The sequence below is a fragment of the Ceratotherium simum genome, chromosome 10 (genome assembly GCF_057802395.1).
Source record: "Ceratotherium simum simum isolate JZ-2026a chromosome 10, ASM5780239v1, whole genome shotgun sequence".
In the NCBI taxonomy this organism is placed as follows: Eukaryota; Metazoa; Chordata; class Mammalia; order Perissodactyla; family Rhinocerotidae; genus Ceratotherium; species Ceratotherium simum.
This window is the reverse complement of record NC_141909.1, coordinates 57,977,275-57,992,588: the sequence shown is the minus strand read 5'-3', so window position 1 is coordinate 57,992,588 and position 15,314 is coordinate 57,977,275. Positions and strand designations below refer to the sequence as shown.

General features: G+C 41.2%; 1 protein-coding gene across 5 annotated transcripts in view; it reads left to right on the top strand.

The window, feature by feature from the left end:
- The window catches only part of RUBCNL (rubicon like autophagy enhancer), a 53,201-nt gene that overhangs the window by 21,095 nt on the left and 16,792 nt on the right, over positions 1–15,314 (top strand). For all 5 annotated transcript variants that reach the window (XM_087436053.1, XM_087436050.1, XM_087436051.1 and 2 more), the window contains 5 exons: positions 8,118–8,219; positions 8,700–8,760; positions 9,342–9,474; positions 10,680–10,825; positions 12,327–12,391. In XM_087436053.1, the coding sequence (XP_087292179.1) occupies positions 8,118–8,219; positions 8,700–8,760; positions 9,342–9,474; positions 10,680–10,825; positions 12,327–12,391 (507 nt within the window). The remainder of the gene's footprint in view (positions 1–8,117; positions 8,220–8,699; positions 8,761–9,341; positions 9,475–10,679; positions 10,826–12,326; positions 12,392–15,314) is intronic.

Below are 15,314 nucleotides of genomic sequence, written 5' to 3'. Positions count from 1 at the left end.
ATCTCCATACTGTTTTCCATAGTGGCTGCACCAGTTTGCACTCCCACCAGCAGTGTATGAGAGTTCCCTTCTCTCCACAACCTCTCCAACACATGTTGTTTCCTGTCTTGTTAATTATAGCCATTCTGACAGGCGTGAGGTGATATCTCATTGTAGTTTTGATTTGCATTTCCCTGATAGTTAGTGATTTTGAACATCTTTTCATGTGTCTGTTGGCCATCTGTATATCTTCTTTGGAGAAATGTCTGTTCAGGTCTTTTGCCCATTTTTAATTGGGTTGGTAGTTTTTGTTGTTGAGATGCATGAGTTCTTTATATATTTTGGAGATTAAGCCCTTATCAGATGTATGGTTTGCAAATATCTTCTCCCAATTGTTAGGTTGTCTTTTCGTTTTGTTGATGGTTTCCTTTGCTGTGCAGAAGCTTTTTAGTTTGATGTAGTCCCATTTGTTTATTTTTTCTATTGTTTCTCTTGCCTGGTCAGATGTGGTGTTTGAAAAGATGTTGCTAAGACTGATGTGGAAGAGCGTACTGCCTATGTTTTCTTCTAGAAGTTTCACAGTTTCAGGTCTTACATTCAAGTCTTTAATCCATTTGGAGTTAATTTTTGTGTATGGTGTAAGGTAAGGGTCTACTTTCATTTTTGCATGTGGCTATCCAGTTTTCCCAACACCATTTGTTGAAGAGACTTTCTTTTCCCCATTGTATGTTCTTGGCTCCTTTGTCAAAGATTAGCTGTCCATAGATGTGTGGGTTTATTTCTGGGCTTTCGATTCTATTCCATTGATCTGTGTGTCTGTTTTTGTGCCAGTACCATGCTGTTTTGGTTACTATAGCTTTGTAGTATATTTTGAAATCAGGGAGTGTGATACCTCCAGCTTTGTTCTTTTTCTCAGGATTCCTTTAGCTATTCGGGTCTTTTGTTGTTCCATATAAATTTTAGGATTCTTTGTTCTATTTCTGTGAAAAATGTTGTTGGAACTTTGATAGGGATTGCATTGAATCTATAGATGGCTTTAGGAAGTATGGACATCTTAACTATGTTAATTCTTCCAATCCAAGAGCACGGAATATCTTTCCATTTCTTTGTGTCCTCTTCAATTTCTTTCAGCAATGTTTTATAGTTTTCGGTGTACAGATCTTTCACCTCTTTGGTTAAGTTTATTCCTAGGTATTTTATTCTTTTTGTTGCAATTGTAAATGGGATGGTATTCTTAATTTCTCTTTCTGCTACTTCGTTGTTAGTGTACAGAAATGCAACTGATTTTTGTATGTTGATTTTGTATCCTGCAACTTTACCATAGTCGTTTATTACTTCTAAAAGTTTTCTGGTGGATTCTTTAGGGTTTTCTATATATAAAATCATGTCATCTGCAAATAGTGACAGTTTCACTTCTTCCTTTCCAATTTGGATCCCTTTTATTTCTTTCTCTTGCCTGATTGCTCTGGCTAGGACTTCCAATACTATGTTAAATAGGAGTGGTGACAGTGGGCATCCTTGTCTGGTTCCTGTTCTTAGAGGGATAGCTTTCAGTTTTTCACCATTGAGGATGATATTAGCTGTGGGTTTCTCATATATGGTCTTTATTATGTTGAGGTACTTTCCTTCTATACCCATTTTATTCAGAGTTTTTATCATAAATGGATGCTGTATCTTGTCAAATGCTTTCTCTGCATCTATTGAGATGATCATGTGATTTTTATTCTTCATTTTATTAATGTGGTGTATTACGTTGATTGATTTGCGAATGTTAAACCATCCCTGCATACCTGGAATAAATCCCACTTGATCATGGTGTATAATCTTTTAACGTATTGTTGTATGCGATTTGCTAGTATTTTGTTGAGGATTTTTGCATCGATGTTCATCAGTGATATTGGCCTGTAATTTTCTTTTTGTGTTGTCCTTGTCTGGTTTTGGTATCAGGGTAATGTCAGCTTCGTAGAATGAGTTAGGAGCTTCCCCCTCCTCAATTGTTTGGAAGAGTTTGAGAAGGATAGGTATTAACTCTTCTTTGAATGTTTGGTAGAATTCACCAGGGAAGCCATCTGGTCCTGGACTTTTATTTTTGGGGAGGTTTTTGATTACTGTTTCGATCTCCTTACTGGTGATTGGTCTATTCAAATTCTCTACTTCTTCTTGATCCAGTTTTGGAAGGTTGTATGATTCTAAGAATTTATCCATTTCTTCCAGATTGTCGAATTGGTTGGCATATAGTTTTTCATAGTATTCTCTTATAATCTTTTGTATTTCTGAGGTGTCTGTTGTAACCTCTCCTCTTTCATTTCTGATTTTACTTATTTGTGCCTTCTCTCTTTTTTTCTTGGTGAGTCTAGCTAAAGGTTTGTCAATTTTGTTTATCTTTTCAAAGAACCAGCTCTTGGTTTTATTAATTTTTCTATTGTTTTTGGTCTCTATTTCATTTATTTCTGCTCTGATTTTTATTATTTCCCTTCTTCTACTGATTTTGGGCTTTGTTTGTTCTTCTTTTTCCAGTTCCTTTAGGTGCATTGTTAGATTGTTTATTTGAGATTTTTCTTGTTTGTTGAGATAGGCCTGTATTGCTATAAACTTCCCTCTTAGAACCGCTTTTGCTGTATCCCATAAATTCTGGCATGTCGTATTTTCATTTTCATTTGTCTCCAGGTATTTTTGATTTCTTCTTTGATTTCTTCGTTAACCCAATCGTTGTTCAGTAGCATTTTGTTTAATCTCCATGTATTTGTGGCTTTTCTGATTTTCTTCCTATAGTTGATTTCTAGTTTCATACCGTTGTGGTCAGAAAAGATGGTTGGTATTATTTCAATCTTCTTAAATTTATGGAGACTTGTTTTGTGGCCTAATATGTGATCAATCCTGGAGAATGTTCCATGTGCATTTGAAAAGAACGTGTATTCTTCGGTTTTTGGATGGAATGCTCTGTATATATCTACTAGGTCCATCTGTTCTAGTGTGTCGTTTAAGGCCAATGTTTCCTTATTGATCTTCTGTTTGGATGATCTATCCGTTGGTGTAAGTGGAGTGTTAAAGTCCCCTACTATTATTGTGTTACTGTCTATTTCTGTTTTTATGTCTGTTAATAATTGCTTTATATATTTAGGTGCACCTACATTGGGTGCGTAGATATTTACAAGTGTTATATCCTCTTGTTGGATTGTTCCCTTGATCATTATGTAATGCCCTTCTTTGTCTCGTTTTACAGTTTTTGTTTTAAAGTCTATTTTGTCTGATATGAGTACTGCTACCCCTGCTTTCTTTTCATTGCCATTTGCGTGGAGTATCTTTTTCCATCCCTTCACTTTCAGTTTGTGAGTGTCTTTAGGTCTGAAGTGTGTCTCTTGTATGCAGCATATATATGGGTCTTGTTTTTTATCCAGTCAGCCACCCTATGCCTTTTAATTGGAGCATTTAGTCCATTGACGTTTAAAGTAGCTATTGATAAATGCGTACTTACTGCCATTTTTAACTTTTTTTTTTTTTCCCTCAGTGTTTTAGTAGTCCTTCTCTGTTCCTTACTTCTTCTATACAGAATTGATGGTCACTTTAGTTTGACCTCTGTCTGAAAGCTGTACTCTTTAACTACCCTCCTCCCTCCTTTTGTTTTTGATATCATATCCAACTTCTTTTTTGTGCATTTGTATCCATTACGTTCTAATCGTGGAAATAGATAATTTTTCCTATTTGTGGTCTTCTCTTTTCCCCTTAAATCAGTCCCTTTAACATTTCTTGTAACACTGGTTTCTTGGTGACAAACTCCTTTAATTTTTGCTTGTCTGGGAAATTTTTGATCTCTCCTTCCATTTGGAACGATAACCTTGCTGGGTAGAGTATTCTTGGCTGTAAGTTTTTTTCCTTTTAGCACTTTAAATATATCATGCCATTCTCTTCTAGCCTGTAAGGTTTCTGCTGAGAAGTCAGCTGATAGCCTTATGGGGTTTCCTTTGTATGTAACTTGACATTCTCTTGTGGCTTTTAGGATTCTCTCTTTATCTTTAATTCTGGACATTTTGATTATGATGTGTCTTGGTGTGGGCCTCTTTGGGTTTATCTTGTTTGGGGCTCTCTGTGCCTCCTGTACCTGGATGTCTGTTTCCTTCCTTAGGTTAGGGAAGTTTTCATCTATTATTTCTTGAAATAGATTCTCTGCCCCCTTGTCTCGCTCTTCTCCTTCCGGGACACCTATAACACGGATGTTAGTGCGCTTGATGTTGTCCCAGAGGTCCCTTAGACTGTCCTCACTCTTTTTAATTCTTTTCTCTTTTACCTGTTCACCTTGGGTAATTTCTTCTAGTCTTTCTTCCAGCTCACAGATCCGTTCTTCTTCTGTATCCTCTACTCTGCTTTTGAGTCCCTCTAATGAATTTTTCATTTCCAGTATTGTATTCTTCATTTCTGATTGGTTCTTTTTATATCTTCCATTTCTTTGTTGACATTCTCACTGAGTTCATCTATTCTTCTCCCCAGATCAGTTAGCATCCTTAACACTCTTAGTTTGAACTCTCTGTCGGGTAGGTTGCTCATTTCTGTTTCACTTAGTTCCTTTTCTGGGGTTTTGTCCTGTTCCCTTACTTGGAATGTATTCTTTTGCCTCCTCATTTTGCCTCTTTCCCTGTGCTTGTGTCTATGTATTAGGTAGGTCAGCTACGTCTCCTGCTCTTGGATAGGTGACCTTATGTAAGTGATGGCTTAGGAGGCTTCCAGTGTGCTTCCCTCAGTTCTCAATGTTCCAGGGGTGGCCCCTATGTGGGCTACGTGTGTGCTTCTATTGTGGCCTGTTAGCTCTCCCTATAGGTGCCCAGGGAGGCTGAGTTATGCTCCTGGCCAGCTGTTGTAATGCTCAGCTGCTTGTAGTTGTTGTGGGCCCTTCAGTCTCTTTATCAGGTGTGAGGAGCCCCAGCACAGTTGGCTGCAAGTTCTAATACCACATCTGTGTTGCAGTATTTCTTTTAAGTGAGTAGGCCCCCAGCGTGGCAGGTTGTTAGGCTCAGGGCCTTAGAATTGCTGTAAACCTCTAGCCTATTAGGTCTCTTGTCAGCTCTCTGAGGATTGCAGCTGGGTGGGGCTGGCCTCAGGCACAGGAGCACCCAATTGTTTCAGGCTTTGGAAGGTGGGGCAAACCTCCTATGTGGGTCTTTGAGAAGCACAAGTCTTCTGCAGCTGACAAGCCCTGCCGCCCACAGGTCCACACACACAGTCAACACAGTCCTGCCCCGTGTGAGCGGCCCGACCTCCCAAGCGGACCCAGTCTCTCCACGGCGGGAGCCCCACACACTCCGCCACCACCCCACACTCTCCACTCCGCTCCTTGTGCACACCCTGCCCCGCTCAAGTCAGCTCAGTTGCCAGGCTGCAGAAAATCCAGTCACCAATCTATGCAGGCCCACACGTTGCCTGAGGGTTTGTTGTTAGGTGGGGCCAGTCTCTAGGGTGGGCTGCCTGCCCTGGCTGAGCTGGATTAAATCGGTGCTCTAGCGGGTGGAGCAGACCCTGGGCTAGCAGGTCTCAGGGAAAACTCCAATGGCGTCTGTGTCAGCACGCTCACACCAGGCCACAACAATGGCCGCCGCCAATGTCCCAGTCCCTGGAGAGGTCTCACCCCTCACCGAGATGCACTCAGGGCCTATTAGGTGAGTCTCTTGTCACCAAAGCAGTGTGCACCTTTCTTTCTGGTGATTTTAGGATGCTTTCTGGAACGGGTGAGTTTGTGCGCGGGCCCTTTAAGAGCCAGTTTTAGTTTCTTTGTGAACCGGGTTTTCTGGGGGTGCTACCCAATGCTTTAGTAGCAGCAAAGTCAGATATTATGCCGCTGGTCTCGATTGTGCTGGGTCCACACAATGCCCACAGCGGGGCGCTCGGCTCAGGGCCCCGCGCCTCCAGGGAGGTTGCGTACCTGTGAGCTGCTCCCGGCGGCCATGAAGCTGGCGGCTTGTGAAGGCGGCGTTTTTCCTCTCCGGAAGGGAGTCTCTGCCTCTTCCACCCCAGTTAGGATTGTCCGTTGTTGCAGGAGTTCCTCTTATCCAGTTTTCAGCTCTGTCTCAGGGGTAATTTTTCCACGAGTAGTTGTAAATTGGCTGTGTCCACGGGAGGAGGTGAGTTCAGAGTCTGCCTACGCCGCCATCTTGACTCCCTCCCATGAGAGCATTTAAATTAAAAAAAAAAAAAAGAAGGGGCTGGCCCGGTGGTGCAAGCGGTTAAGTGCGTGCGCTCCACTGCGGCGACCCGGGGTTCGCCGGTTCAGATCCCGGGCGTGCACCGACGCACTGCTTGGCAAGCCACGCTGTGGTGGTGTCCCATATAAAGTGGAGGAAGATGGGCACGGATGTTAGCCCAGGGCCAGTCTTCCTCAGCCAAAAAAGAGGAGGATTGGCAGATGTTAACACAGGGCTGATCTCTTCACACACACAAAAAAAGAATAGAAGGTATCAGCAGGCACCTCACTTCCGGTGAGCAATGCTTCCTGAAACTTTTTTATTGGTTAAATATATTTTTGTGTTTGTACTAAGTCACAGCATAAATTGTATGTTACTGTATGTATAGTCAAAAGAGTGTGAGAAACAGAGGTGGGTGCTATTGTTCCCATTTTTCTCACGAGGAAACAGAAGCTGAGAAGTCGATTGTAGTCAACCAGCTAGGATGGGGCAGTGTGGTTTTAAACTCCAGCCAGCCCACTAGGAAGCTGGTTCTCATAACCTCTCTGTAACCTATGGGCTAGAATATTTCCCTAAATTGTACAGTCATGTGCCGCATAGCAACGTAGAGGTCAATGGTGGACCACATATACAATGGTGGTCCCATAAGATTAGTACCATATAGCCTAGGTGTGTAGTAGGCTATACCATCTAGGTTTATGTAAGTACAGTACACTCTGTGATGTTCGCAGAATGACAAAGTTGCCAAATGACGCATTTCTCAGATGGTATCCCTGTCATGCGACACATGACTGTATTCATTTCTCTGTTTCTCTCCTATGTTTATTCAAATGAATACAGCTTCATAGTAATTATATACTCATATTAATGTACTTCCATTAATACTATGACTATATTATATTAACAGTATTTCATATACGGTTTCCCAGGTTGCTACAGTTTTCACATTTTTCAGCGACGGTATTTCTTGAGTTAATAGTGTGACTTGCAAAATCAGCTTCCTATTATTTGGCATTTAGGTAGTTTTCAATATTTTAATATTTTAAAGGGACTGCAAATAGTTCTTTTGTGATCAAAGCTTTCTTCTTTCACTTTTTTTTCTTTAATGACATCCTTAGGATAATTCTCCAGACTGGTATGAGGGATAGAAAAGCATGAACATGTTTGTAATAGTTTCTTAGGGCTGCTGTAACAAAATACCACAAACTAGGGGGCTTAAAACAACAGCAATTTATCATCTCACAGTTGTGGAGGCTGGAAGTCAGACATGAAGTTGTTGGCAGGATTGCTTCCTTCTGGAGGCTCTGAGGGAGATCTATTCCATGCCCCTCTTCTGGCTTCTGGTGGTTGCTGGTGATCCTGGTGTTCCTTGGCTTGTAGACACATCACTCCAACCTCTGCCTCCATCTTCACATGACGTTCTTTCTGAATATCTGTGTCTGTGTCCAAATTTCCCTCTTTTTGTGACACCAGTCATATTGGATTTAAGGCCCACCCTAATCCAGTATGACCTCAGCCTCATTTGATTACAGCTGCAAAGACCCTGTTTCCAAATAAGGTCACATTCACAAGTTCTGGGTGGACAGGAATTTGGGGGGTACACTCTTCAAACCAGTACAATGTTTATGTCGCCTATATTCTTTGCCTCACTGTGAAACTGATTGTTTTTTCCCCTCTTTTGTATTTTTAAACTTTGTATTATGGAAATTTGCAAACATACATGAATGTAGGCAGATTACTCTTATACCCAGTATTATTCCATATGCTCATCAGTCTTAATCATAGTGAATGTCAGAACACGAAAATAGCTCCCTGAGTTTTTTAATTCTTGAAGCTGAATTTTTAAGTTCTTTTAAAGTAAACTCTTCGCCCTTTTCATTCCCCAGTTTCTATTTAGTTGGATGTTGCAGGTTGTACAGTTTTTCTTTTCCTTTGTGTTGGTGAAACCTCCTTCCTTTCTTTTTCTAGGTTGTGCTGTGTTACCGATCAGCCCAGTGGTTGAAACACCTACTTACTATGATGGGATGAAAGAGGACTGCAAATGTGATCTTGATGAATTTGTTATTGTAGGTAAGATCTGGATACTCAGTGGCTGTGACTGGGGACCTCCCTCCCATCCACACACATGTTGACATGTATCCTGCGCAGTACCACATTATTGTGTCATTCAAAGAAACTTCTCTCAAGATCAGATTATGTCCCTGATATTAAAAAAAAAGATGTTTTTCTTGTTTGAAATGTCTTGATAGTTAATCCTTCATCTCACTTGTAGAACTGAATGCAAAAGCAGATACTCATTATGGTCTGATGTCTGTTCAGCCTCTCAATTATATTTTGGTGAAATTTCATATAGGGTATATTTTGAAATATCATCTATGGTCATTAGCTGTTGTCTCATAATAGAAACCCAAAAGAACTTGAAGTATGGAGATGCTGAATAATGGGTTCTTTCTGAGAGGCAGGAGCTGTTTTTGTGTTCTTATAAAACTGACTCTGATGAAGTGCAACAGACTGAAAAACCTCACTACTCTTTCTTTTATTTTCCCACAGAACTTGGAGAGTTTGGCAATACCACAGAAACCTGCGGATGTGCCTGCAGCTCCCCCAAGAGGTATCTCTCTTCCATGTCCACCTGCACATAGGCCCCTGGGCCATCACCTCTGATGCACTCTGAACGCCAGGCATCTGACATCTCAGGCCAAGTTCAGCCAGTTCCAATGACCGGGATTACCACTTAGAATGAAACAATCACCACTAAAGTTTCTACAGTGTTTTTATAGTGTTTAAAAGACTTTTGTATACATTCTTATTTAATCCTCATGGATAGGCTGGGTGGGTTTTCTTTTCTTAACCCCATTTTATAGATGTAGAAACTGAGGCTCAGACATGATGTGCCTCAGGACACAATACTGTTAAATAGAAGAGGTAGGACTTAACCCAGGTCCTCTGGCTCAAAATCCAGTACCCTTTGGACCACACCTCCAAGTCTTGGTACCCTCAATAAAGGGAAGCTGTTGTGTTGAGCATGGAGGAATTGGGTTGAGTAGATAACTGGTGGGTGGTTGATACATGGTCTCTTTTAGGATGCCTCTCCTGAGTTTTTGGAGTGGGAAGGATAGTGGAAAACATGAAGACCCTTAACACACTCCTCATGAATATAGTTTTCCACTTTCTGCATCTCTTACATTTCAGTATTATTTATGAGCTAGACTTCAGTTCTGCTGAGCTAACAGCCAAAGAGTTGTACCGAGTATTCCGGAAGTGCTGGATGTTGTCAGGAGTTAATTATCAGCTGGCAGGTTCCCTGGATGCAGCTGGCTCAATAGTAAGTACTAAAATAAGTTGGCCTTGAATTGAAAGTTCATAAATTCTCATTTTGCCTGCTGTTCACTTCAGACATTTATGTGTTTCCTTGTATGGTTGCTGGGTGTTGGGGGAGACTTGAAGGACAAAACCGACATTTATAGAGGACCTATTATGCATGAGGGACTGTGCTTAGCAGTTCACGTTTTAATCTTCACAAGCATGCTGTTAGGTAGATGCTACTGTTATGTTCATTTTAAAGTGTTAGTCCCAGACCCTCAGCAGGGCTGGTCGGTGGTAGAGCAGGAGTCATGTCCAGGCTGCCTCATTTGAAAGTCCAGGCTGATTCCCCTGTAGAACACTCTGCCCTCTGACAGCATGTGCACAGGAGGGTAGAGAACTTTGTTGCAAAGGCTAAAAGAGATAGGAACAAAGCACTGTGGAAGTGCGGGGGAGGCAGTGTTTAATTGAATAGTGGAGCTTGGGAGGCTGACTGGAGATCTGAGAACTTGAGCTAAGTATTAGGCCAAGCAGAACTGCAGCAATTAGAAACATGTGGAAGAGGGCATTCTTGGCAAAGAGCAGCTAGAGCGAAAGTGACATGGAGGTGGATAGTGTGTGTATTGAACAGAGTGGTTTGGTGTGGGTGGACAGCATGTGTCTCTGTGTGGAGGGGGGTTGATCTTCCTGGGAAATAAGGCTTGGATGATGGTGGCTAAATTGTGGAGGACGTAGAAGGTTAATTTGAGGAGTTTGGATTTTAAATGCTAATAGGAGAGTTTAATGGTTCAGAGGGGAGCCACTGAACATTATATGTGGGGGAATGGTCTTAGGAGAGCTGTCTCTGGGGAAATCTGACGACAACAGGGGGTTCTGATTGGCAGCATCTCCCAGCCTGTTGACTAAGGGGAGTAAGGCTTCTGCTATATGCATAAAAGCATTCCAGGTCACAATGACCTACTTACAGTAATTTGAAGTCTGGAAACAAATTAACTAACTAAAAATACTACAAAAAGTGATCTCAGCTGGGTGGTGTTTTAAGCAATTCTTCTGCAGATGGCTTTAGATACATGAAGGGCTCTTGCTATGTCCAATAGTTCAGCTGAAAGCAGTTTTAATTTTTCATGGTAAATTTAATGTTGGAAGCACATTTGAATGATGTTTTTATTTCAGTTCTTGAAATATGCTTGTTTAAGTTGTTCCTAAATCCTCTTCTGTGTTATGCAGGTTGTAAATGAAGAGCGTGTCCGAAAAGACTTTGAATCCAGCGTGGATGTAGTACAGGAAATTAAATTTAAGTCGAGGATCAGAGGAACTGAAGACTGGGCGCCCCCTAGATTTCAGATCATATTTAATGTTCATCCACCACTCAAGTAAGTCTGGGTTGCTGCTTGGGCCTCCAATCCAGTTAAAACCAGTTGCCATGGATCCCACCTGACCCCTTGTAGAAGTAGGTGAAGGAAAAAAATAATACGCTGAGGGTCAAAGGAAAATTTGTTTTAGGAGAAGAAAAGTTGGGCATATTTTTATGAGTTAGCTTTCTTGGCATCCTGTTTATCATGGGCTTTTGGGGGCTCTGTAAGTTGTGATGAGTTGAGAATTTAACTACATGTCCTTAATTATGAACATTACATAGCAAATGAAAGTTAAATAGCCTTAAAGGGGATTTTTAAAGTGGCTAATATTGAACCTTAAAAATCATATACAATAATTTTAAAAGATTAGACCACTCCTTTTTCCAGTACAGTGTGAAGTAAGAATTGATGAATAAGTTTTTAAAAAAAGGAAAATTTAATCTTGAGCAGAGCTCCTATAGTTAAGAGATGTAACAGAATGCAAATAAAAATACCTTTGTTCTCTAAGAAGTAACAAAAATCCTAAAAGACAAAACGACTAAGATGAGGCAAAAAAAAGGAAATAAACCCATTTATTTTATACGTACACACAAATATATATTTAAAGTAGTCGTTTAATTTGTTCTGCGAGTGTATGACCCTATAGACAAAGGGACATTTTAATCAACTACAATTTTTCTGTTCCTCTTGGTTTGTATTTAATTTGATGTGCAAACTGCAGAGAGTTATGAAGGGACTGGCAAGACCTGTCGACTGTGCCCCATGGAGGTGCCTTACAGACTCTCTCTTTTATCTTTTTCTTTGGAGAAAATGCCAGGAAGTTCTCTGGGGCTGCTTGGGCAGGAGTGCTCCCTCTCCACGCCTTGTGAGGGCTCACTTTCCTTAGCGTGGGATGTCTTCTTTCTGGGATTCCCCTGGGCCTCTCTAAGGCACGTAGGCAGGGATTCTGCATGTGTTTACGTTGGCCATTGTTGCTGACCCTGAACTATAATAAAATTGTACAACTTTCTCCACATTTGCAAATCACATGTGAGATTGTGACGCCGACAGTTCAAAACAAAATGCTTCAATAGACTGTCTCTCGCCAGCAATGTTTGATAGCTTTGCCTTTCATTGCCCCCTATTCATCTAAATTTCTTTGGATCCAGTTGTGAACTACCCAAGTGCTTCATCTCTGCTGTCTCATCTCCCTGAACTTTCTCCCATGCGTTACGTGTCTTTGGTTCTCTCTGGAGAGAGAATTCCGTGCATGCGCAGTGGGAAGTCCCTAATGACCCCTTGGTGGAATAGTTATTTGTGATACTGGCTTCTGCTTTGGTGGTAGCAGGGCTTTTGAAAGACCCAGAAACTTCAACTAGAAAACTCTATTGAATAATTCTACTTGTTTCCCAAATGAAAAAGGACAAAATTAAGGCCCCAAGCCAAGAAAAGTATCATCATGTCAATTTCTTTTCCAATCAGTGAGAAATGCTCCCTTGGCCTTTTCTGAAATGTAACTGTTATTCTTTTCTGTACTCAGGAGGAACCTTGTGGTAGCAGCCCAGAATTTTTTCTGTGCTGGCTGTGGAACTCCAATAGAACCTAGTAAGTATGGATAAAGGATTGCCTACTGATTATGGGATGATGAGGTGAAGAATAACAAAGTTGAGTGGTGCATTGTTTTTGTGAGAGATGCCTTTGATGAGAGGTTGTTATAAGAGCTTCATGAAGAGGCATCGTGACCTACAAGGCTATGTGACTGGCCTGTTACCTCTCAGACTCTTATCTCCCAGTTGGCTCCCCATCGGGCACTCAGCTCTAGCCACATGACCTCCCTTCTGGTCCTTGGAGGTGGCAGGCTCACTCCTGACTCAGGGATTTGCATTTGTGATTTTCTCTCCCTGGTATGCGCCCCCCACCCAAGACATCCCCATGGATGTCAAAAGTCAAAAGGTTTTCCCTGGCTGCCCTATTGAAAATGTTCACCTTGTCACACTCCTGGCCATACACATACACATGTATGCTTTGTATTACTCTTCTTTCTTATTTTTTATTCTAGCAGTTATCTTCTTAAAACACTCTTTTAGATTTTACTGATTTTTCTTATTATTGTCTGTCTCCCTCACTAGATTCTAAGTTCTGTGAGGCCAGATATGCTGTCTGTTTTATTCATTATTTTATCCCCAGTTCCTACAAGAGTGCCTGGCCCACAGTTGGTCCTCAAAAGATACGTTGAATGATTGAGTGGCTTACCAAGGAGCTAGCCAAACTCCTCTGAGAGGCTTTGAGGAAGTGGCCTGAGGGGATCATTCCTGGGCCAGCTGAGGCCTAGAAAATCAGGCATCCCAGTCAGAAATGCAAGTCGCCCACTTGAGACTGGAATCACTTGTTCTGTTGTGAGGGTATTCGTAGGTCTGACCTGTGGAAGGCTGGGAAGAGGAACTTTGCTGGAAAGGGCTCCCTTGGCCATTGATAGGCAATTTTGGAAGGAAAAAGACTTAAAGGAGCTCGACTTCAAGAAATAAAAATAGAAAGCAGAAATCTGTCTGGGCTTCATTCTCCCATGTTGAATGATAATGCCTGTCCTGCATCACAGTTATAGCTAATTTTCTTTAAATGAGTCATCTTCCCAGCTAGTCTTGCAGGGACCATGTCTATTTGGTTAACCACTGTGTCCTGGTGCCTCAGTAAATATTGAGTGCATGAGTCAGAAACTATGGACTCGTGACTGTGATTCCACCAACTCTTTAAGTACTAAGCTAAGTTTGTTCAGATATGGAGATGTGAGCCTGTCCTGTGGATACAAACATGGTCATTCCCTCATGGAGCTTGCTTACAGGAAGACATAGTCATCAGCCAAGTAAATAACAAGGGTGATGCGTGCAACGAAAGAGAAAATCAAGAGTGCTGTGGGATTTACAGCAAGGGAACTTACTCTGGGCTTGGGGGGCTGGCAGTGAGAGGTTTCATAAGGAAGTGATTGTCCCCAGAAGACTGTGTGCAGGGGGTCACCATGTGCAAAGGGCCTGAAGCTATTGCAAAGAAGTCCTGTGTGACTGGAGAGTGAGAATGAGGGGGAAACATGCAGCAGAGGTGCGCAGAGCACAGATCATAGAGGCATTATCAACAGTGTGACAATTCTAGACTTCTCCTGTGAACTTCCTATAGTTCTTAGGATAATTGCTTTAAGCTTTTTATTTTGAGAGAACTTTACGCCTACAGAAGAGTTGCAAAAATAATACAGAGACATCCTGTATACCCTTTACCCAGCTTCCTTTAATGTTAACATCTTATAATAATTGTAGTTTAATTATTAAAACTGGGAAATGAGCATGGGTACAATCCTGTTCGCTAAACTACAGACTTTATTCAGATTTCACTAATGACCTTTATCTGTCCCACGATCCAGTCCAGAATTCCACATTGAATTTAGTTGTCATATCTCCTCAGTCTCCTCCAATCTCACACACACTGAACCATTTGAAAAGCAGGAGACAACATGACATTTTACCCTGTAATAGTTCAGCATGTCCTAAAAATAAGGATGATGAACGGTTATCACAACAAAAAAATTAAGAACGGTTCTCTAATATTGTCTAATACTAGTCCATGTTCATTTGTTGTTCTCAAGATGTCATTTATAGCTAACTTCTCCATCTAGGTTCCAATCAAGTTTCATACATTGCATTTACTTATTAATTTTCTCTAGTCAGCTTTATTCTGGAACTGCACTATTCAGTATGGTAGCCACTAGCCCATGTGGCCATTTAAAATTAAAAATCCAATTCCTCAGTCACACTATCTACATTTCAAGTGCTCAATAGCCATGTGTGGCTGGTAGCCACTGTATTGGACAGCACAGATATAGAACATTTCTGTCCTCACAGAAAGTTCTGTTGCACAGCAGTGTTCTAGAAGTTTTCCCTCTTATTATTTTTTTTTCTATGACAGTGACTTTTCCTCAGAGGAGAATAATTGTGGTTTAGAGGAGGGTTTGTCAACCTCAGTACTATTATCTTGGGGCAGTGGGGGTGGTGCTGTACATTGTAGGATGTTTAGCAGCATCGCTAGACGCCACTGGCAGCTCCCCAATTGTGACAACCAAAAATATCTCTGGACATTTCCAAATGTCCCTTGGGGGGAAAAAATAACTCCTGGTCGAGAACCACTGGTTTAGGGTCTTTGTTTTGCTCTGTTTTAGGTAACAGACTGAGGAAACCCAAAGAGATGGGCATAATTTTTTCTATATTGATAGTATAATGCTTAGTACATATTCAATGAAATTTGATGAATGGGTGACTGGATATTGAAATGTTAGGATTTTAGTTGTTAGGAAAAGATGAATTATATCAGGAAAATTTATTGGCCCCTTCTGTCGTCCTTTCTCTTCCCATCTTGCTAAGTTGATCAGAAATATAGAGTACAGGGGCCAAGGGTATACCTGTTTTTTTCCCTATTTAATATAAAATGTATGTAGGTGCCAACATAAGCCAAATAATACTCATTATCTGCCACATCAGAGATCTTA